We start from the raw sequence: 22,053 nt of genomic DNA on the forward strand, positions 1-22,053 counted from the left end.
GGATAAGGTGTTTTACCATAAAGCAAACAGATTCTGTTCAGTGTGTATCCAAGGCCTTTAGTGTGCGAACACTTGTTTACGGTGCTTGAGAACAGTCTCCTGCAACCCAGTTTATTATTAACCCGGTCTCGGTTTCTGTACAGTTGGAATAATTATATGTGCTCAGCTTATAAAAACTCATGTGTTCTACTGTTCAAATATTTGCACAATTGGTATTTGTCTAACAGTTTCTTAAACTAAGCTTTCGGAGGAATGTGATGCTTGGTCACCTTCAGAAGCAGGAGCTGCTACATTATTTTTGGTACAGGTTAAAGATGTGTTTAATTTTCATTTATTAACAATATGATGCTGTAGTACAGTATAAGGTCCTACAAAATGTGTGGGTTACTCTTACGTGTAAAACTGCAGTGTCTTACATGACCTTTGTTACAAGTGATGCAATAATGTCCTGTCTTTGAGCATGTGTTCAAGATCATGATTTTAGTTTTTCCCCTCTTTAAACAAAAACGATAGCCTCTGTCATTGCCTCTCTGAACTTCAGCTTACTACACTGGTAACTTTGGACAGGTGAATATGATTGGCTTCAGTTCTACACAATAATTTAGTGTCCCTCATTAAAGCAGTGATTCATATACATGTCTGTGTGCATTACCTCCCCCCAGCCCTTTCACCCCCACCCAGAACCAGTTAATCTACCCATGGGGTTTATTTGCACAATTCCTTATTCTCACTGAAACCAATGTCTATAAAGGTCCTTCTGGGTCACTAGATCCAGCCTCCTCAGTGCAAGCAGTCTGTAAAGTGATCAAGCTCTGCTCCCACAGCCTGTGAAGATTGGTGAGCGGGCTGCAAGCCAAAACTGCCAGCACATCCCAGCTTTTTCAGGTCAGGGTGAAACAATTTTCAAGGAAAAAAAAAAGGCCCTTCAAAAATGCTTTATCAGTGTTTTGTCTCTGATGTGTTGTTTAGTTTTTTTGGGTTTGGTGTGTTGGTGTTTTTTCTTCTTTATTTTAATGCTTGAATTCTAACCCAATCAGAAATGCTTCTTCTAATTCTACTGCTGTGTAAGAAACAAGATTTGCTAAAATTGATGAGTTTCCAGCGCTGTAGAAATCAACAGCTAGCCTGCCATTACCATGCATCGCCAGACAGATAGGCTGCTTAAAGCCTAAGCAGTTTGCTTGCTTTGTTGTCTGCACTGGAGACAACACTGGAGGTTGTCTTGTTTCTAGTGTCCTGTGTATGCCTTAGGAGAGAGTTGACTTGCGTTACTCTAAGACTTGTCACATGTCCAGGATTTCAGTGCTTCATCCAGAGGTACTGAAAACTTCATTCTGCCTTATTATTACATACTGATTTACTGGGTTAATTGTTTCAGGATTTGGTTGTTTTGAAAAGACATGTTAAAGATCAGTGTGGAAGTTACTGGAAAAAATAAGATCTAACTGTTTGTATAAATATCTCAAAAGAAGATGATCTCATTCGATGTTGTGGCAACACCTGCATGTGGGAGCAAAAAGTCAGCTATTTTCCTCTGAAAGTTTCTTACAGCATGTAAATTAGTTTGACATCCAGCCAGAGACTTCAACTTCTTTACTCTCTCTTGTTGGTTTAGGTAGAGCTACCAAGTTAAATTTCTGCTTTGCAGAATCTGTAGACTTTAAAGTTGGAGTTGGCACTGTGTTAAATATAGAAAACAGCTAATAGATAAATGCCACACTGCTGTAGTTCTGACCGTGAATGCTTCCAACTTGCAGATCTCTAGTAATTATCAGCACTTTGGATGGACGAATTGCTGCGCTGGATCCAGAAAACAGGGGGAGAAAACAGTGGGATCTGGATGTAGGATCAGGTTCTCTTGTGTCATCCAGTCTCAGTAAACCAGAGGTAAGGCTTAATCTCTTTCCTGACTAAATCTTTAAAACAGATTTTTTTTTAATTAAATGAATGCAACTTTCTCCGTATTTGATAGATGTTAAATAATGCAACAAACTTAGCTATCAAACTTTATCCATACTATTCTCAAACTTTTTTTGGAGTGCTTGCATCATGTTGCCATTTCAAACTAGAGTGCGTCAGCATTTTAGTCTTGCGATTGACGTATGTGATAACTATCAAACTGGATGATGTAACTGAGTTTGGGATCGTATGCAAGTGCTGATTGAAAACAAGTTCCTTGTAATTTGAAGCAAACGAAAAGATCATCTGCTTTGCATTACTAGAGTATGTTTTGGCAAGTACTGGCATTTTTTTTCCCCTGAAGAAAGTCTTTGTGACTTTACTAATGAACAAAAGATTGGGGTTTTTTATACTAGATAAACAGTCTGCTTATGAAATAGAATGTGTTAGCAATGAGAGAGAAGGCTGAAGGTCACTCTGAAGTACTGAGTCGTAAGGGTTGCATCACTTTTTGCCAATAAACTATGAAAGAGATCTAAAGAGTTAAATTTCTCATTTGGTGCCATTTCTGCCATCATTCTGAATAAAATTAGGCTAGATATTAGAAGGAAGTTTTTTGCCTCTTCCCCCTTTCTCCCAGTCCCCCTGCCCTCTGCACTGAAAAAGTGAGATCCATGAGTCATTCTCTCCTATAATTAGGAGGAACAAATACATAGACTAAGTAGTTGTTTCTGGTGATGACAAAGTGCATGGTCCTTCACTGTCATGGAGGGTTGGATTTGATGTCCAGTCCTATGTCGTGCTTTCGCATCATGGGCATCAGAGAAAGGAAGTTGAATTCAGGGGTATTAAGACTGTAGATCTGCTTGCTTGTGGTTCTTTGTTGCTGTCTAGTTTACATTACCTAAGTTTTGGTATAAAGAAGTTTAATAAAAGATTTGGTCTGTTTCTGTGATAGTGTAAGTGTGTGAGCAAGTAATAAGTATCTCAGATTGCAGAAGTAATGTGAATGTGTACTCATGTTCCTTTGTTTCTGAGAATTTTATTTACGGCTGCAACTTTTTCAGTCTTGTTCAGATGTATTTTTGTGTTTAAGAAAAAACACTGTGGGAAAGAAGGCCTTTCTTAAAAATAAGTTCTAGAGCATATTTCAAAGCATACGAGAACTGTAAAGATCTCTGTAAAGAGGAAGGTGCCAGTTACAAACCGCGGTCCTTCACAAATGTTTTCAGTACTAGATACTTAAATCTTGTTCTGTTATCTGTTGCTGGAAACAGTTTGTAATGACCACTGTGAAAACAGAACAACCAGTTCAGTTATAAAACACACATTTAAAATATGTGCAAATATAAACTTCAGTTTTCAGTGCAAATTAAGACACGAGCCCAGGTTTTTAAAGATTTCAAGAATGCAAGCATTTAATACTATGTAAGTTTTTTTAATACTACAGAATTGGCGTTTTGTCCAGAGTTGTGATCTTTGTCCAATGTGCTAAGACTAGAAACTAAAGGTTGGTGGTTAGACAACAAAAATCGTAGTTTGTCCATGCAATGTTTAATTCCCTTTTGTGGCTACAAGTCAATAGGTTGTGGGAATCATAAAAATACACGCTTAAAGAGTGCTTGTTATGCATATAGGAAGTTTTCAGATGGGCTTTCAGATTGTTGCGTTTCTCCAGTGTGGCCAAAGATGCTGATGGATTTTGGCAGCTAAGATGCAGAGCCTACCAGAGAACTAATTTGGGAAGTAAAACTTCATTCTGGCCTTTTAGAAGCTGTTAAGCATTATGAATATAGGCCTTTTTAGGCTTACTGTCATGTAAACAGATGCAGACAGAATTTACTAAGGAACAGAAGTGATAAATACTCCAGATAAGCTACGCTTAAACATGTAAATATTTATTTTAAACATGTAAATATTTAGATGTTTTTAATCTGCTGTCAGTATCAACTGAAAGATTTCATGCAGCGACTTTAGACACTACTTGAGTGAGTTACTGGCCTCGTTACGTTTGTTGGACAATTCTGTTTTTAATGAATTCAGTATTTTGACCTAAATCTTGGAGCCTGTCATCTCCCCACTTAACAGGATTTCCTCTCTGATTTGGGAATGTGCCATGTTAAATTTTATTCCCTCATACTGACTATTGAGGCTTTTCCTTCCCTGTCCAACATTTGTGAGTTAAAAATGTCTCTGCTTGCACAGGCAATGTTATCTGAATCATAAACCAGTATCATCTTATAAGCTGTTAACCTACCTCGTCTTGCAAGGAATGGTGGCTGATAAACTCTTTGCGTTACACTTGCGGTGTTAGATTTGTGTTCTTTCAGAGTGAGGAAGTCGTGTGCTGCTGGGTCTTAATAGTTTTGATGAGTTTTTTTAACTGTCTTGGGTGACAGTGCAATGAACTGTAGTTCCAGGTCCTGGTGTAAAAACAATTAAGTTTCCATGTGCCTTTTAAGAAAATACATTAGATCTTCAGACTTTTAGTGTTTAATAGAACAGTAGTTATTTCCTTTGCCTAACTGTAAAATGTCAGCTGGGCTGTCTGGAGCTCATGTGTTAATTAGGAAAGTGAGGTAGTAAAATTTCAAATGTTCCAGCAGCTCTGTCAAACACTTCAGATCTTGAAACTACTGCTTAAGACACTGACAAGTGAGATGTTCATCATTTGTCATGTGAATGGATCAATTAGAAAGGAAAGGCAGCTGAACTTCTAATAGTGTGTCTGGCTAACTGAAACGGTGAAATTCATTCCTTGGCTCTAAGCTCCAACATAAACAATTACGGTCAGGGTGCCAACATTGAAAAGGTGTGACTGCATTTCATTTGTGTGTGTAAGTATTTGAAAACTTTGTTTCCTTGTCCATTGCGTTCAAACAAAAAGCCCTTCTCTATGAAAGTTGTATACTCACAACTCTCAAGATTTCTCCCAACTTGCACATAAAGATTGCTTGTTGGAAGTTCAGGATATAGTAATTGAATCTCAAGTTTTGTAGAAGACAGTTTACTTGTAATGAAAACACTTTAAATTATTCTTAAAAAATTAGCTTTATAATGAATACATTGTCTGTACTTAGAAGAGAATACTTGTGGGAGAATCAGCCTGTTAAAATAAGGTTTCTTAATCAGAGTGAACATAGAGAGCAGCAGTGGAATTCGTTCATAGTGTATTACTGAGACTATTGTTTACTAACAAGGGTGATATGTTCTCTTACCTGCATAAGAGCTTTATTTAGTATAGAGCTTTTTTAGCTTTATACTAAATTACTCAGTGGGCTTCTCTCTCTTTTATGAGCATCTGTTACATGATAGAAATGAAAGTGTGAACTTGCCTGTATATTAAAATGACTGGCCAGTAGTGGCTAGCATGACTGATGGGAGAGTGGGAGGCTGGAGAAGAGATGGAGACAACATAAAAGCCTACTGTGGAATGGGTAGAAATACGCCTGTGGAAAAAGCTGGTAGCTGATATTTGATGAGAAAGGGGAAAATAAGTGGAGTACTTGATGGTGATGTGAGAGTAACAGCTTGAAACTACGTTCATGACTGACACGATTTTTCATTGCACAGTCAGAAGCGCTGCAGGGAGTTCAGCGGAGTTCCAGTCGTAGTACTGTCCATGCTCTGGGCAGAGGTTACACTGGGATGTACTGACTAAAAGTAACTGCATTGGCTCATGGTATGACTGTTGCAGACTAATCCCTAAGTAAGCATCTTCCTTCCTTCTTTGAGAAGTTGGGGATCGTGGCACCAAAGGAGTTTCAGTCCACAAGGCTGATATTTCTAGCAGTCATAGTAAACATACCACTGTATCCTGGAAAAATTAAATAATTGGGTTATGTCCTGTTACAAAAGCTGTCAACATCTTTATCCCTCTGAGGGCTCTCAGAATCTTTGAATTGCATTTTATATATATATGTTCTTGCCATTTTTTTTTCTCGTGATAGCCACATAAAATAAACTTTTCTACAACCATAGACATCTGTGTGATCTTTTTTTGGACATGAAAGTGACGTATATTTATGTAATAGCCCAGTTTTATATTTTTGCCTCCAGAGAAATGTGGAGATGCAAAGAAGTTTTATACAGAAGTCAGTTGAAAATTTAATTTCATTGTAGGCAAAGTGAACCCGTAGATATCTTTAGCAGATTGTTCCTCTTTTGCTCTTTGGAGAGGACTGATACTTGGCCCAATGAGTTGGGAAAGGATTTTGAAATCTCCAAAGCTCCGCTAGTGACAGGATTTAATTTACACTATGAATGTGTCTTTTTTCCCCCTGCCTTTTTTTTTTCTTCTCTTTATCAATATCTTAAACAGTTTAAAATTTTCAGTGCTTTTGCTTACCCAAAAGAAATACTGACTTCTGCTGTGAAGTATCCAGGCACCTGGGAATGACTTTAAGAAGGTACTGACTGCCTGCACTTTCCTGCACATTGGATAAGGTAAACTCTGTACCCAGTCAAGCCAGAGAAGAGCCAAAAGCTGTCCTGGGTTGCTTTAGGAACATGGGAAGAAATTAAGAAACTTATCCTTGCGCCTCTTACGCTGTCACGGAATCGCACAGGTTGGGAAAGACCTATTAGGCCATCTAGTCCAACCATCAGCCCAACACTACCATACCCACTAGACCATGTCCTCAAGCACCACATCTACACATTCCTTGAACATCTCCAGGGATGGTGACTCCACCACTTCCCTGGGCAACCTGTTCCAATGCCCGACCACTCTTTCAGTAAAGAATTCTTCAGAAGAAGAAGTTGAAAAACCCACACTGAAGTGGGTCAGGGCAAGACAAGAGGTCAAAACTCCCTCTGAGCGGCTTGAACTGTGATTTCTGGGTTTGCTTTTATGTGCCCTCTCAGAGGTTAGGAGAGGGTGAATACTTTAACCGTCTCTTTGAAAGAGAAATCTTGTGACATCAGTTTCAGGAAAGTCACACCCACTGCCACTGAATAAAAATGAGGTTTTTGTTTGGTCCATGGCTTTCTGCTTTAGTTATTTTTCAGTTAAGTCACTGCCTGTAAATATCATCCAACGAAAAGCTGAGATATGTTTGTTTTGAGCTTGGGTGGGGAATGCGTAAGACTGTCAGTCAGGCTTGAGTACTTTCACTTAAAGGGTGGCTACAGCAGCTGAGTGCTGAATGCTATGGATTTCTATTAAACCTGTATAGATCTGTTCTGGCTCTGCGAACAGTCACTGGGCAAAACAAAAATGAGATTTGTTTCAGCCTACAGACACATTCTGAGAAAATGGCTTTCTCTCTGCATTCTACTTAAAAATGAATGGCTCTGTCTAGCTCAGTAGTGTTAATCTTTTAATGTATTTGTGCATCTTAAAACATCTGGCATTGACCGCTTCAGCAACAGAAGCAATCTTTTCTTCTTAGTACTTGGAAGAGTCTTCGTGCACTGTACGGACTGCTTGCAAGAGCAGATGTTGCGCAGGGGGGTCAGACTTCCAGATACAGCAAATAACAAGTCAGCTCTTTCAGGCTTCATAACATGTGCGAAACTTTCTAAAAAGAAAGTAAAAAATTAAAATTTTAAAATGTGTATTAATGCTGTAAAGCTACTTTGCAGCTGTAGTGTTTTGTGGCCAGGTGTAAAGCCCCAAATTGCCATAAATCTGCTTCCTTGCAGGTCAGTTGATACGATTTTGTCTGTAGAGTTCCTTGTGTCCTGCAGCCGATCCTTATTTTTGTGGGCTACTGAGGCAGATGTAGGGCCACCAGCTGCTTTGATAGCTGAGGTATCATTCCCATAGAGGAAGGCTGGGGCATTATCCAGTTCTCCATCATACTGGTTTTCTATAATAGAAATGGAATTAAACTGTACTGAATGAAATACAAGATGCGGGGATTGATAACAACACTTTTGTTGAAGGTGACCAGTTTAAAGTTAAGAATACCGTGTAGAAGAAATCGCATGACGGGTTATCAGCTGCCATCTCGATGCCTCTGCAGGGGAAGGAAATGTGATCCTGTGCTGCCTGCGGGTAGAGAGAGAGATATTAGTGTCTTAAATGGGCCTGGAAAAGCTCATAATGAATAAGAATTGAGCATCCAGAATTGTACTTCAAAGGAAGATAAATACTAATTGCAATTGAGGCAGAGAAGGCTTATTAGGGCTATCAAGGGGAGTGGAGCCTGTGTCTTGCAGAAGAGAATAGATGTGACTGCTCTTTAACTACATAGATGTATTATGATCTCTAATGGCACAAGCGGTTCTTTTCATTTCTGTTGCTGGAAACATGCACGGTGTGCATGGCTGCAAAGAGGTGACAGGCTTGGGAAACCTGCTGGAGGGATCTGTGGATTTCTGAGTTCTTTTGCTGTTTCTTGATGACACGAAAAATGTAATTTATAATTCCCCTGAAAACAAACTTCTAATGGTGTTTAGTGGGCAAAAAGTCATTGTCAAACGGCTGATTGTTTTAAAATATCTGGATAGCTAGAAGTTGTGCTTTTCTAGGATATACAGCCAAACTTTTTAATGCAGAGTGGCAAACCTGTGGAGGAGGGGAATTGCTGACGGATGCCTGAGCTGAGTAAGGGGTTAGTATGATGATTTTTGTTGGAGGCATAAGTAGGGCTGTTGCTTAGGCAAGCGGTCTTACATATTTATTGAAACTGCGTGTCTTCAAAGACAGTTAGTGTCTTGTTCAGTTAAAAAAACAAAAGACTTCCTATAACTGCAGCTCGGTGGCTTTCTTGCTGACACTTGATGTAGTTAACACTGATAAAGGTCTGATAAACTGTTAACACGTGTCCTCTAACTCATACTGTAGGGGTGTTTGGGGGAATGACAGCTTCCGTTATGAGACACGTGAGAAGCTACAGAACGAGATCTTGTGGCTTGTATGATGTCAGTGCTCTCGACCCCAGTCCTCACAAGTGGTGCTCTGCCTTGAACAACGCCAGGAAAGTTTCTCAGAGTCACTCTGGGCTAATGTTTATCACCAACCTTCATCTGTCACACTCACAGACACGGTCAGAATGCTTTTGCTGAAAATCTTGGAAAGGATGTTTACCATCAGCTCGCTGTCTCTGTTGTTTAATTATCTGGCCACAAAACACTACAGCTGCAAAGCAGCTTTACAGCATTAATAGAAATTTTAAAAATTCAATTCTTTACTTCCTTTTTAGAAAGTTTTGCACTTGTCCTAAGGCTTCAAAGAGCTAACTTATTATTTGCTGTATATGGAAGTCTGACCCCACTGCACAGCATTTGCTCCTGCAAGCAGCCTGTACAGTGCACGAAGACTCTTACAGTAGCTTGTAATTTAATTGCATATGGTACATTGCATGTTTTATATTGGCTGTTAGGCAGTTCTAGTGTTTACAGATATTAAAATTGATGAAATCTAGTAATGCCTAGAGCAGTATCTATTTCAGCACAGGGAATGGATAAGATACTTGGAGCTCAGCTGCCCTAAACACAACTAAGTGATTTACTTTGCCTAAAGACTTTTTGAACTTTCAGCCTGTATCTTTATCTGTAAAAGAAAGTGCCTGTTTAGAGTACTAAGCAGTTTAGACAGTTTAGCAAATCATTCGTGTAGTAGCACAGGCACTGATATCTCATTTCTGAATTTCTTCTGGACTTTGTCCTCCATACACAGGTAGCTGTTAATCTTTCTGTCAGAGCCACTGCATGTTTTGTGCTCTCTACTTTCTTTGCGTCCTTGGAAGAGGAGATTTTGCATTTGCCATGTTCTGTTCTTCTCTTGTACTGGGCTCTGTTTTCCCATGGGAGTTACTCTGTGACTTTATTTTCCAAGACACATGGACTCTGTGTCCTTATTTAAAAAAATACCCTGTCCAGGCAGGACCAGGGGTGGAAACATAGGGTGTGGCAGAGAACAGCTTAAATCCTGGACCCCTTGAAGTGACATGGACTTCTGCCATCGCCCATTCTCCCCAAATCTGAAGAGAAACATCTTGCTTGGCTCCCAGCTGGTGGTGGAGGAGTTAAAACATGATATTAAAAAATCCAAGTACTGGAAGAGTACCAATTTTTGATGGCTAATGAGCTGCTGTATAGGGCCTGTTTCTATAGATGCGAGGTTTTGGGTAATCTTAGTTTTCTTCACTAATCCTCTCCCTTATGTATTATTAGCTTTAAGGAGTTCAGTTAGCAACAGCTCCAGTTTGTCTCAGAAAGGACTTCTCAAATTCCAGGAGACTGTTGCAGTCTTTTATTAATAAAACTTGCCATGTTAAAGAGGAGGATGGAATAATGTCAAAATAAAGTCTTTCTTAAAGCACTGTGTGTGTGCTTTTTTTTTTTTTTTAATTGTTATTAAGGAGAACAGTTTTTAAAAGTCTGTTACCATGGCAGCAGAGCAGGCTGGCATCTCTGTAGTCAAAACCTCAAGTCTTGTTTGACTGTGATTAAAGTAACTGTAGTATTTTAGTTTCTTGTCCTCAGAAGAAGGGTCTGTTTGCACAGCAAACAGTATTGGGGACCTGATCTCTTTCTGAAGCTGGGATGGTCTAGTTAACACGCCGTGGTTCCTGTTTCCCTGCATGGCTGCTCAAGGAAGGGCAGTGGACAGAGTAGGACTAATTATTTTAATGGCAAACTCAAACTGGATGAGATACTGTACCCCTGACACTGGAGAGTATAATTCTGAAGCTACCTGCTGCTGTCATCTGTTGCTTTTTGCACTATTGGTGTAAAAGACAGTTTTGTTGGGACCCTGGTAACTTCCATCTGATCAGATGAAATAGAAATTACCAGCTCGAGGAGTATGGGGGATGGTGGAAGAGGAAGGACTGTAATAGATATAAATGTGTCATATGGCTCTTAACATGGGCAGGAGCAGGGGCCTGGGTTTGGTCACTTGACAAATCCCGTGAACTCGTGTTTCTAAGTGAGCCATACACCCTCATGGTAAAAATCATCCTTAGGCTTGAGAAACACAGACACTGTTGCTGTGCAGGGCTGATACGCCCTTTCCGTGTGTCACACCCCAGCTGGGATGACACCTATTTCCATGGCTTCTCTGATGTGCCCCTCTGGTACAGGCTGGCTCTTACCCCTTCAGAGGAAGAAGGCCACTTAAACCTGCCTGCACAAACTGCTCCATAAAATACTGATTGAACAGGTGTCCAAGTGCAGCCTTTCTCACGGTCCTGGACTTGGAGGCAGCCTGGGCAGGCTGCTGAACACAAGCAGGAGTTAGTCAGGACAGGTATGCACTTTGTAAACAAGCGTAGTGGTGAGATCAGAAGTAATGGCATTGTGAAGGAAAGTTCTAGACAAAATCAACCACCTGTCTGTTGATATTTCCTGCTTCAGCTTCCTCATTGCCTTTGAACAGTCTCGGGAGGTCATTTTGCTGGTGCAAATCATGGACCCCACTTTTCAGTCAATTTCTTCTTCCTTGGCTGGTTAAACAGTACTGTATGCTCTGAAGAATACTTCGCTATTTTACCGCTGCTTTAGGCAGTGCTATAGCTTAACTTGACAGCCTTTGTTTTTCAGAAGATTGTACTAGTGCCTGGGTCTTTGTTCTCCCCTTAAGGAAGGGGTGATGTTGTGGGCCTCACAGAAAGTTTGAAGAAAAATACCTCCTTAGACTCTAGCTGCCCCTTCATCCCAGTGTGCTCCTGTTGGATTAGGGTTTGTCTGTTAGTGCACTGTCATCCTGGTACCCTGTGCTTCAGGGTTTCTGCAGGTAGCTGAAGGGAAAACAGATGAATCAACATCCTGAAATCAAAGCTGAGGCAAAGGGCCTCTTGGATTGGGAGGAGGTCATAAACCAGTGCATCTGTGCGGATATGTCCCTGCATGTGTAACGAAAAAGAGCAGACAATAAATAGGTTACAGACCAGTGTGAACTAGGGACATCTCAAGACCTTGCCCTGTGCGTGTGTTTATCCCACCTGAAAAAACTGTAAACATTTATAGTAGGGTACCTGTATTACTGTGTCTGTGATTTGTAATTTCTTTTTTGATGTGGGACATAAAATTGTTTCCTCTTTCCAGGCTTTGTTTGGCAGACTCTTGTTTCTGCCCTTCAGAGTGTAGTTGCTGTATGACTCTTTTGCGCTGTTGCCTACATTAATTTTAAAGGGGCTTAAAAGAAACAGTTCTTACTGAGAAGTAGCTTTGAAAACATGCCTGTTGTTGGCTTTGATCCTGTTTGTTACAGTGATCCTATTGCAGGGATAGTCATAGAGGAAAAAAAGTAGTACCTTTATCACTTAAGATCATATAGTCTTAGTTAATTAGTAACTGGAATTAAGCTCTTGCAGTTTATTGTAAGGTTTGAAAACCACAAACTGAAGTGTTAGAAAAACATAAAGACATAACACTTCCTATTCTAAGGAAAATATTTTAGCTGTGCTTAGTTATTGTCTTGGCATTATTGGAAAGTCCAGCTGTGCTGATTTTAAACACCAGCCCATCTGAAAATGATAATATTGACTGTTTTGGCACCAGACCTGTCTCCCATGTGTCTGCACGTGAGCAGGCTTGATTTTTGCTTCATATGATAAGTGTTAAGCATGGGAAATGAATGTCACACTTGCTGTTAAACAGCTCATGGAAGCTTTAGTACTTCAGCTTGTTTTGATCTCTGTTTACACAATTTTTTTCTTTCTTTCCTTTTTTTCCCTCCCCTCCGCTGCTATAAATCGGCGTCTTTCTTCCTGCACGGATTAACCTGCCATGGAACCTCGCGTGCGGTGCCCTCCTTTCCAGTAAAGAGTCTAGACAGCATATTCCCTGGTAGCGTATGCCATTTCGGATCGTTATGCCTTTTTGCTTTTTTGTGAAGGCTTTTTAGAAACTGCATTACCTCACCCGTCGGCCTGGAGATTGAGCAGCCAGCGTCGCTGATAGGGCTGCGGCACCCTGCGCAGAGCCAATGGAGAACTTCAGCTTCAAACTCTTAATGAGCAAAAGAGCAGCGGCTCATTTAGGGCTCGATAGTTAATGTGGGGGTTTTTTTTAAGTGTTACTTCTGAAAGACAAGCCACTTAACAATTATGTGCCATATTGCTGACCAGTGAAGCTGAACAAATAGCTATTTACATTGACAGATCAGAGGAATGTGTAAGTGCATCGTGGTAACCTACATTTTCTGTGCCAAGAGATTTGCAGCTGACTGCCTGGGTGACTCACTCCTTGGATTAGGAGATGAGGTAATGCTTTTGAGATACAGGGTGATGTCATTCCTTTACCTGAGCTGCATGCCGATGCTAGTTGCTAGCACTTTCAAGGAAAGTCCCTTTGCTGCTTCTGATGTACTAGAGAATGAGCTGCATAACTTGGAGTTGCTGTTATTAATGTCCTTCTAAAGCCTCTGGCTGAACTGCTCACTTAAAAGATGTCAAGACACGTGCCCACAGATGCCTTTTGTTATGGGGGTGTGTGCTGCACCTGCAAGTATACACATTTGCATAGCTGCCCCACTCTTCAAATAAAGCTGTTTTAGTAAAAGTGGATCTTTGTGGTGATGAGGTGCAGTCCCTTGTCAGCACCATGTCATATAATCCCATTTATAGATAGATTCATCTTAAAAGAATGTGATTTTTTTTTAAACTCTGTTCTGTTGTGAAATAGCACATTTTTGATGGTTACCAACTGAAATGTCTAGCTTGTGCTTACTCACAGTCAGTTTAACCCCATCTGCTTGTACTCTGGCACTGTCCTTGAGTGCAGCAGCTCTTCCCGCTGCCTGCAGTCCCTTTCCCGATGTCTTCACTGACAGCAGTTGCGTGTTTCCTCAGCCTTTCTTTACCAATGTCACACAGGACATGCTGCTCCCATGGGCACCAAGTTTGGGAGCATGGGCAGGTGATCAGCAGAGCTGACCGAAACGGTCTTGTCTGTCCTCCGCAGCTTATGGGGACGGAGGTTTTAACAGGTGAGCAGGCAGTGCCCCACTGTCAGGGAATTTTTGAAGGCGTACAAGCCGTGACCTGATTTGACCCGTATCTTGTGAGTATACAAGTGTGGATTGCTGAGTGAGCTTCATGCATGTTGGGAGTTTGGGTGTGTGGTTCCCAGAAATGGCCAGTGTTTTGCCTGTTGTTTGCTAGTGGAAAACTTCCTTCTTAGACCCTGGAGCAAGAGCTTCAGGATGAGGGACATGTCCCCAAATCTTGTGGGGTTACCTACTGAGAGTCCCCCTCGCTCAGCAGTGAATCCTGGGCAGTTTGCATCGCTGCCTCCTCTCTTCACAACCTGATGGAAGTGATTTGCAGCCCTTGGAGCACGCCACGTTACAAAGCCACTGCAGTTGTGGCTTCTAGCAAGCGTATCTGAAAGTCTGGACCTGCAAGTGGCTGTCTAGCTGCTGCTGGCATGCACTGTATGAATCTAGCTGGCTGATGGCCAGTAGAGTTTCTTCAGGATCCAACTTGAAGTCATAGTAGGGTTTGCCAGGCTTGGGCTCTGTGTGCTGAAACAGCAGTCCAGGAGCTGGTTTGGCTTTTGTGTGTTTAGAAAGCTGCTTGTAAAAAGAACCTTGTTGTCTGCTCATTCTTCATATATGGAATATCTCATGTTGCTGGAGGTGAGCATGAGCTTCCAAACTACTTGCAGGTATCTGGAACAGGTGCAGGAAGAAACCTTACAGAGGATTTGTTAATGCAAAATAACAGCTGTATAGGCTAAAAGTTGTCACCAAAATTATTACGCATTTATGAATATATTACAAAAACATTTTATGATATTACTCTTCTGTGTTGAATGTTTTAACAAGATACTCCAAGGTTACACTTGCAACTTTGGCACTGGCACCTTCTGGTTTTAAAAAGGTATTTTCCAAAATCTGCATGCCTTTGTTTCTCAAGATCACAAGGCTGCTCTTGAATATGAATGCTTATGTAAACCTTATTTGTTTGCTTTATTTTTCCACTGATCAGGTGATTTCTACAAATGACCTCTTCCTGCACAAACTTCTGGGGTTTTTTGTTGGTTTATTTCTGTAAGCGTATGTATAGAGCCATGTGTGTACTTTTCCTCCCCAGTGGTAGGTCATAATGCAAAATTTCTTGTGCATCGCAGATCTCACGCTATGTCTCTTCCAGGATGTTTGGCATTTTTTGTCATAAGGTAAATATTTGGGAGGCAAAGAACATACCTCATTTTGCTTTGTAAAGAACTTCGCAGCTCCTCTCAGGGGTTTATTTTTGTCATCTCTTCAATTACACATTGTGCTCCTGAGAGGAGTTTTTATTTTAATTGTCAGTCATCATGAGGCTTTTCAAAGCCAGAAAGAATCGGTGTTGGATCCTTTAGGGATCTTGAATACAGTCACCAGCATTGTCGAGTAACTCTGCTAATTTTTTTCTTTGAGGTGTGCCAAACAGTGTAAGAAGAGGTATTAGTCATGACACACACGATCTATGCTTCCCTCCCTGTAGAGGTGAATCCCAACTTTGCTTGATGCTGTTTGCTCATCTGTGACCCAGTTAGAAGAATAAAGTGTCTCATGTTAGAGAAAATTTTAATCATGCAGAAGATGTGGTTTCAGATCCTCACAGTGGTTCCAGAAATAATAACCAGAAACCTTCTGGATCTTTTCTGTGGCTTTGTAATACACATCTGTGCCTTGGTGTCTGAGCAGGGGTATTTTGTTTGAAGTGACTAATATTCATGTACCACAAGTAGCATTTAAATTCTAATGTGTAAGCTATCTGAACTTAATGCAGTTATGTTGTAGGATACTGCCCAAATGGACAGATGTTGTAGAAAAGCATTAAAATCTTCCATGTTAATCCATACCCTCAAAAGCAAAGATTATGTGGATTATTCTCACTGTTCTTGATGGGCACAGCCACTGTGGCTCCACAGTATTAGTTATGGTCTATCATGCTGATAATGAGTTTCTTAATAAGTCCCTTAGTACTCATTGACAATGACTCATACTTCCGAACGAGGATCTCCTTGAAAATCTCAGTGTAATGGAGGAAGTGCCGTATCCTGATGAAGATGGTTTGGTTTGGGTTTTTGTTTTATTTTTAACCTCTTGTGTGTTTAAGAAGCAGCCGGCCAAGTTTTAAAGGAACCGTATACTTAAACATCAGAAATTCTGGGAAGGAGAAGTTAGATTTAACTGTCTGGAAAGGCAACAGTGAAATGTGAGCTCTGATCTGAATGGTAATTGCTTCCTCTGCTTTACAAGAGGATAGGTATTCTGGAGTAGTCATTAACTGCATGAGTTCACATACAGCCTCAGCTTTCTTTTAAAACTGAATTTAGTCTTCTGATCCAGAGAGAATGATTGATTCTGTGTTTATCAGTAAACTAGCTCTGAAAAAAACCCCAAACCATTGAAGTAGAACTTTACCTACAACGCCACTATCATGAAACTATCACAAGTAATTTGCAAAGCTTGCACTTTAACCGGTCTCTTCAGGAATGTTTCTCCCCATATCATATTTTCTACAGTTTGGATGAATACTAATCTGTCAACTGACTGAGCTTTAAACAGTTTTAAAGTAGAAGTGTCACACACTGAACCGGTTTTTAAGTAAGAATAGTGAAATCAGGATTTGATTTGAATGCCTGAAAGTTTCTGTCTTTGGGATAACTTTGAAAAATAAGACTGAGATACAAATCTGTAAAATAGGACACTGGAATATAAAGCAGTGTACTTGCTCGTACAGCATTTCTGTTTCCATTTGTGATCTGTGTGTTGATACAGTTGTGGTTAACTGGTAGCTAAACTTCAATTATTTTAGGTATTTGGAAATAAGATGATAATCCCTTCCTTGGACGGGGACCTTTTCCAGTGGGATCGGGATCGAGAGAGCATGGAAGCAGTTCCTTTCACAGTTGAATCTCTTCTCGAGTCATCCTACAAATTTGGCGAGGACGTTGTCTTAGTTGGGGGAAAGTCCTTAACAACCTATGGGCTGAGCTCATACTCAGGGAAGGTAAGAGCCTGAAAAGTTGCCCTGCGTATGTGTGTTTTGAGTACTTTTTGCAAGGAGGTTGCTCTTGAGATTTAAACTGCGGTACAGGGTAAGTATTCAACTGCATGGCACAAAAGAGCAGATTTTGAACTTCTGGGGCAACAAATGCAGCAGGCTGGAGTAAGGCTAGGGGCTGGTGCAGTTAGGTGGTATGGCTGAGCACCTCACTGGAATCTCCTCCTGCCTGTGAGCTGCTGTCCCCCCTGTGCTGGCTTGAACACTTTGCCCACCCTTTGCTAAGCTGATGCAGCTTGCTAACCCACCAGAAAACTGTTCACTTTTTATTGGATTAGTTTTATGCTGGGTTAGCAAATGTAGCCGGCTCAGCAAGGGGTTCAGGGAGTGATATATCCAGCACAAGGAAAGGGACAGCGAGTTTTGTGATCAGAGGTGAGCGAAGGGAAAAAGGAGGGATGACCCCGTTCTGCTGAGCTGGAAGATGAGTTCAGCTTTATCATACAGCTTTGCTTGAAGTAGACTTTGCTGTTCAGCTTACCGAATATTAAAGAAAGCTTTAGGTGACACACTTTTTTCACAACTAACGAGGGATAGCTGGCTGAAAACAATAAAAGGATTCAACCCTTTTGATAATTTTTTTTCATGTTGACCTTAACATTTTAATGTACAATACTTCTATGGCATGGTGTAGAGTGATCACTAGTGATAAAGAGCATAGACCCAAAACAAGAGTTCCTGAAATAATTTTGATTTCCTTGTTGATAGCAGAGGGCAGTGTGCACCAACAAACTGCTCCTTCCCCACTCTTCAGGAAGAGGAAATTTGGGTTTGTGCTTTGATTCCTGGCTTATGCTCACAGTAGCAAAGGTGCCCCATGCAGGAAATAGTGCCTGCCTTTTCTTTATTAAGAGTTTGGGCAGTCTGTTGTCTTTGGCAGTATGATGTTGATTCAGACTTCCTGAAAGTGCCTTCAACTGTCTTTTCCAAATACAGGTTGCCCATGTAATCCAAATTCTGTTTGAGATGGGAAACTGTTGCAAACTCTGTGTCACTGTGAGCGTTAACTAAGGTCTTCTTTCCCCTTTAATAGCTGATAAGGCAGAGGGCTCTCAACTATTTTATATAAATGAGTGGTACTTCATTTGGAGCAAATAGAGTTATGCTGAGGCAAATATGGCACAAAAGTAGAATTATGCTGCGGGTCTTGTAGGCATGTTCTTTCAGTGTCCTTAGAAATGGTGGGAAAAGAGCAAGATTTCTTTCTGTTAGAAGTAGAAATACATGCAAAAAAGGTAGTCAGAATAGCCCAAACTGTAGAGTTGCTAGAATATTTTGAAAATTGTTGTTCTGAAAAGCCCTTATCTCTTAAACCAGGCGTTTCAACTTCCTTCAAGTCAGGCATCTAAAATCACAGAGCTGCACATTGCCTGCGAGCCAAAAATGTGTTGTAAGGATTGTTAGCTTGGAATATTGCTGTTGATTACATTTGTTTGTCTTGCAGTTTTTAGAACTTTGAAGGATGTGTGACTCTTGCCTTGTCCCTTAGGTAAAGTACATCTGCTCAGCTATGGGCTGTCGCCGGTGGGATGACGATGAAACAGAACAGGAAGAGACACTCCTATTACGCCGAACCCAGAAAACAGTCCGCGCCGTTGGACCACGCAGTGGCAATGAAAAGTGAGTGTAAGAATTGTTCAGAAACAATCCGACAGAGCTAAGTTCTTAATACTTAATGTCCTAAGGATTGAAACTTCTTTTTGCTCTCATCAGACTGGGAATTGCATAAGGGAGTTTAGGTTGTTAACCACAGGAATGCATCAGATTGTTGGCTGGGAACTAACCCTTTTACTCCTCAGTGGTTTTGAAAAATGTCTTGAATTTCAGTTTTATAGCTGATCAGACAGGAAAGATATGTGCACTTATTTATTCTCTCTAAATCAAATGAAAATCATTTCCTTGTCCTTGCATACTTCAGATGAGTTTGTCCCTGCTCTACTGTGCAAGGCAAATGTCACTAATGTTTGTTCTAACTGTTGATTTTTGTACAAAAGGAGACAGTTTTAAAAGTCATCTTACGACTTACTGATTCACTTTGAAGTTCTTTATCTACTCAGGGTAACTGTCACTGCTTATTTTATACCTGATGTCTTTTAGCTTTCATTTTCAGTTGACGTTTTAAATCGTCTTCAGTCTTATTTTTTAAAAGTCCCATTCTTAAATCTACTTTACTCATTTCATAATGTAGATGGTCTGTTCTTACAAACTGGTTGAAACTGGTTCAGTCTGTGACTTCCGTAATGCTGTCATGTTGAAGTTTTAATACATCAAGATTTCTATGAAAATACAGACACGCATTCTACTGAAAAGAAAAACAAAAGCCAAACCCACTTCATAAAACACAGTTTTGAAAGGCTGGTTGCCATACATAGACAGAGTATCTGCCCAGGTATTTAGTGGAGAACTAGTCATTTCCTGCTCCTCTGCTCCCTCTTCTGTTTGTAGCAGGATGTGACAGCTTGTGCATCTGTAGTGTACTGGAGATAACTCATGTAGATTAGGTGTCTGAAAAGAGGAATCTGGGTTCTGTAATTCTTGGAGACGCAGACTGGCAGGGAGAGGTATGTCATAAAACCGTGATTTTTACTTTCATACATCTCTTTCAAAAACACAGTATGACACCTTGCACACCCGAATCCTCCTGTCTGTAGTCACAAACGGTGCTTTCCGTGTGACAAGGTATGGCTGCTAAGGAGTTTATGGGATAGACCTAGGTTTTTAACCCAGAGGAAAAAAACTTTTTAATAAATCAACTGATTACATAATATATGCAAAACTTTTACCATAAGGGTGTAAACTCTTCAAGGAGGCCGTTTGGTCCTGCGGGTTGCCAGATTGGTCCTAAGAAACTTTGGATAACCATACATACACTGTTCAAAAACTGTTTTCCCCCTTCTTGGTGTTGAAGACCCAAATTTGCCATCCTTTCCCATCTGTATCTTCTCTGAGGCATTGGGCTATATCTTGGAAAAAAAAAAATACTCTTCTTTCTGAAAGTAATTTTCAGTTTCTGCCCTAATTTGTTGTTTTACAAATATTAAAGGGCTCTTGGCTACACAGGGCAGCTCTGTGTTCCTTACACAGTTGTCTTTTTTCAGTGTTAACCTATGGGACATGAGCAGTCCTGGTTTCCTGAAGTACCTGTCAAAGACATTCTGTGTTAGGTTGTGTGTGTGATTAAAATTAAAGCGTTGTCCCTCCCCCAGCTTCAAAAACCTGTAGGTTTCCAATTAAATGCACTTTATTAATGAAGAGAAGTATGTCGTGTCAAATCCTGCTTCCTAAATGCTTTTATGCTTGCTGCTTTCATCAGCTATATAGCATTTTCCTACCTAAAGAGACCCAGCTGAACTACTTTATGATTTTAATTGCCCTAAGCCTTTAATGCCATTGGCCCTACTTCATCAGCTGTTTTCTCAACTCATGCATCATGTTGGACAAGATTTCTGAGCTTGTTCAGTTTGTATTCTGGATTAGCACTCCCTCTCTTGGTACAGTTGTGTTCATCTGACAGTCTGAGAGTTTACTGTGAAAATACGGGCCAAATATAGGTAATTCAGTTTATGAATCTTTTGGATGGGGCATTTAGGACTTCCTTGGAATATGAGTTGTTTCTACAACAGTTTTATCTTTTTCTTTAAGGTGGAATTTCAGCGTTGGTCACTTCGAGCTGCGCTATGTCCCGGATATTGAAACTAGAGCAGGATATATCGAGAGCAATTTTAAATCAAATATGAACAAAGAAGAGACAAAAATAATTTCAGATGTGGACGAGCAGGAAGCGATGATGAAAGATACAGTGATAAAGGTCTCAGTAGCTGACTGGAAGGTGATGGCTTTTAACAAACGAGGAGGACATCTAGAATGGGAATACCAGGTAGGGGAAAAGTCAGAATATTACAAGTTAGAAAAGTAGGAGTTTTGCAGCACGTAGATGATGTCTTTCATCTTAGGTTTCAGATGCTGTCTTTGTAAAGAAGAACACATCTGCTTGCAATTTTTTTAAACTGAAGTTTTGACTTTAAGCTGCTTCATCTGTTGCAAATACTAAACCTAAACACTTAAGCATGTTGTTTAGCGTTATTCTTACATAATACCTAGTTAATGTAATGTTAATTTTCCAGTTATCTCTCTCTCCTTCAGTTTTGCACTCCAATTGCTTCTGCTTGGCTGGTTAAGGATGGCAAAGTAATTCCAATCAGTCTGTTTGATGACACAAGTTACACTGCAAACAATGAGATATTGGAAGATGAAGAAGATCTTGTGGAAGCTGCCAGAGGGGCCACAGAATCCAGTGTCTATTTGGGTGAGACAATGACTTGGCAGCATTGTCTATATTAAATGTTGTCCTTTTCTGTGTTGAAGTTGTAGTAAAGCAGATTTTTCCCTACTGGTGGATTACACTTAAGAGGAGCTGTAATATGTCCTGTCTGATATTCTGCATAATGTAGGCTGTTAAATTTAACCCACATTACTTTATGAAGCCCCAAAATTCAGGCTTCACTAACACATATATCCCAGAAAGGCACCTTCTCTTGATTTAAAGACTTTCAAAAGGTAGAAACATGTTCTCATCTCTTCCTGGCCTGCTCTGGTAATTTTTGCTGTTGTCATTCAAAGTCAGAGTTCTGTGTTACCCATCTTAGAAATTATGACAGTTACAGAAGGTACAGTATACCTTTGGCTATGACAGAATTAATATCTATTACTGTTTAGCCTAAATAGTGATAGTTAAAAAAAGACTTTTTTCCAGCTTTATTTTTTCCCCTTTTCAAAACAAAAACATTTCAAAACCATAAATCTTTTCCTTTTGATTCTGAAATGTTCAGTGCTTTGTAGTTTCAGTACGCTGGAGATGATTGAAAGTCTTCAAACTTTTAAAGATAGGTTTATAGCTCACAAGGCAGTCTTATTGCTCGGTAAGCAATAAGCAGTATTTCCCCCTAGCCTGCTAATTTGTCACATTCATTTTTTCCTCTCCACTGATTGCAGTAAATTACCATGAAGAAATTTCAGTTAAGATTTTATGTGACTGAGTTTTCAACTAGCTCTCAGAATTAATCAGATGTGGTTTGTGACAACTTGAAATAGAGTGGCCCCAGTTTTTTTTTCCCCTCAGCTGTCTGTCTGTCTCTGGGAGGTAAACATGCTTTGACTTTTCTAAGACTTCATTTGCCTTATAAGACTTTACACCTTG

At 40.3% G+C, this 22,053-nt stretch overlaps 1 protein-coding gene across 1 annotated transcript in view; it reads left to right on the forward strand.

Moving 5' to 3' along the window:
* Nucleotides 1-1,757: 1,757 nt before the first annotated feature.
* Nucleotides 1,758-22,053, forward strand: part of EIF2AK3 (eukaryotic translation initiation factor 2-alpha kinase 3) — a gene marked incomplete at its 5' end in the record, with an annotated part of 36,313 nt that continues 16,017 nt past the window's right edge. The window contains 5 exons of the mRNA XM_010149383.1: nt 1,758-1,887; nt 16,608-16,802; nt 18,346-18,476; nt 20,499-20,733; nt 21,000-21,162. Coding sequence (XP_010147685.1) covers nt 1,758-1,887; nt 16,608-16,802; nt 18,346-18,476; nt 20,499-20,733; nt 21,000-21,162 — 854 coding nt within the window. The remainder of the gene's footprint in view (nt 1,888-16,607; nt 16,803-18,345; nt 18,477-20,498; nt 20,734-20,999; nt 21,163-22,053) is intronic.

Source organism: Eurypyga helias, unplaced genomic scaffold (assembly GCF_000690775.1).
Source record: "Eurypyga helias isolate BGI_N326 unplaced genomic scaffold, ASM69077v1 scaffold21113, whole genome shotgun sequence".
Taxonomy (NCBI): domain Eukaryota; kingdom Metazoa; phylum Chordata; class Aves; order Eurypygiformes; family Eurypygidae; genus Eurypyga; species Eurypyga helias.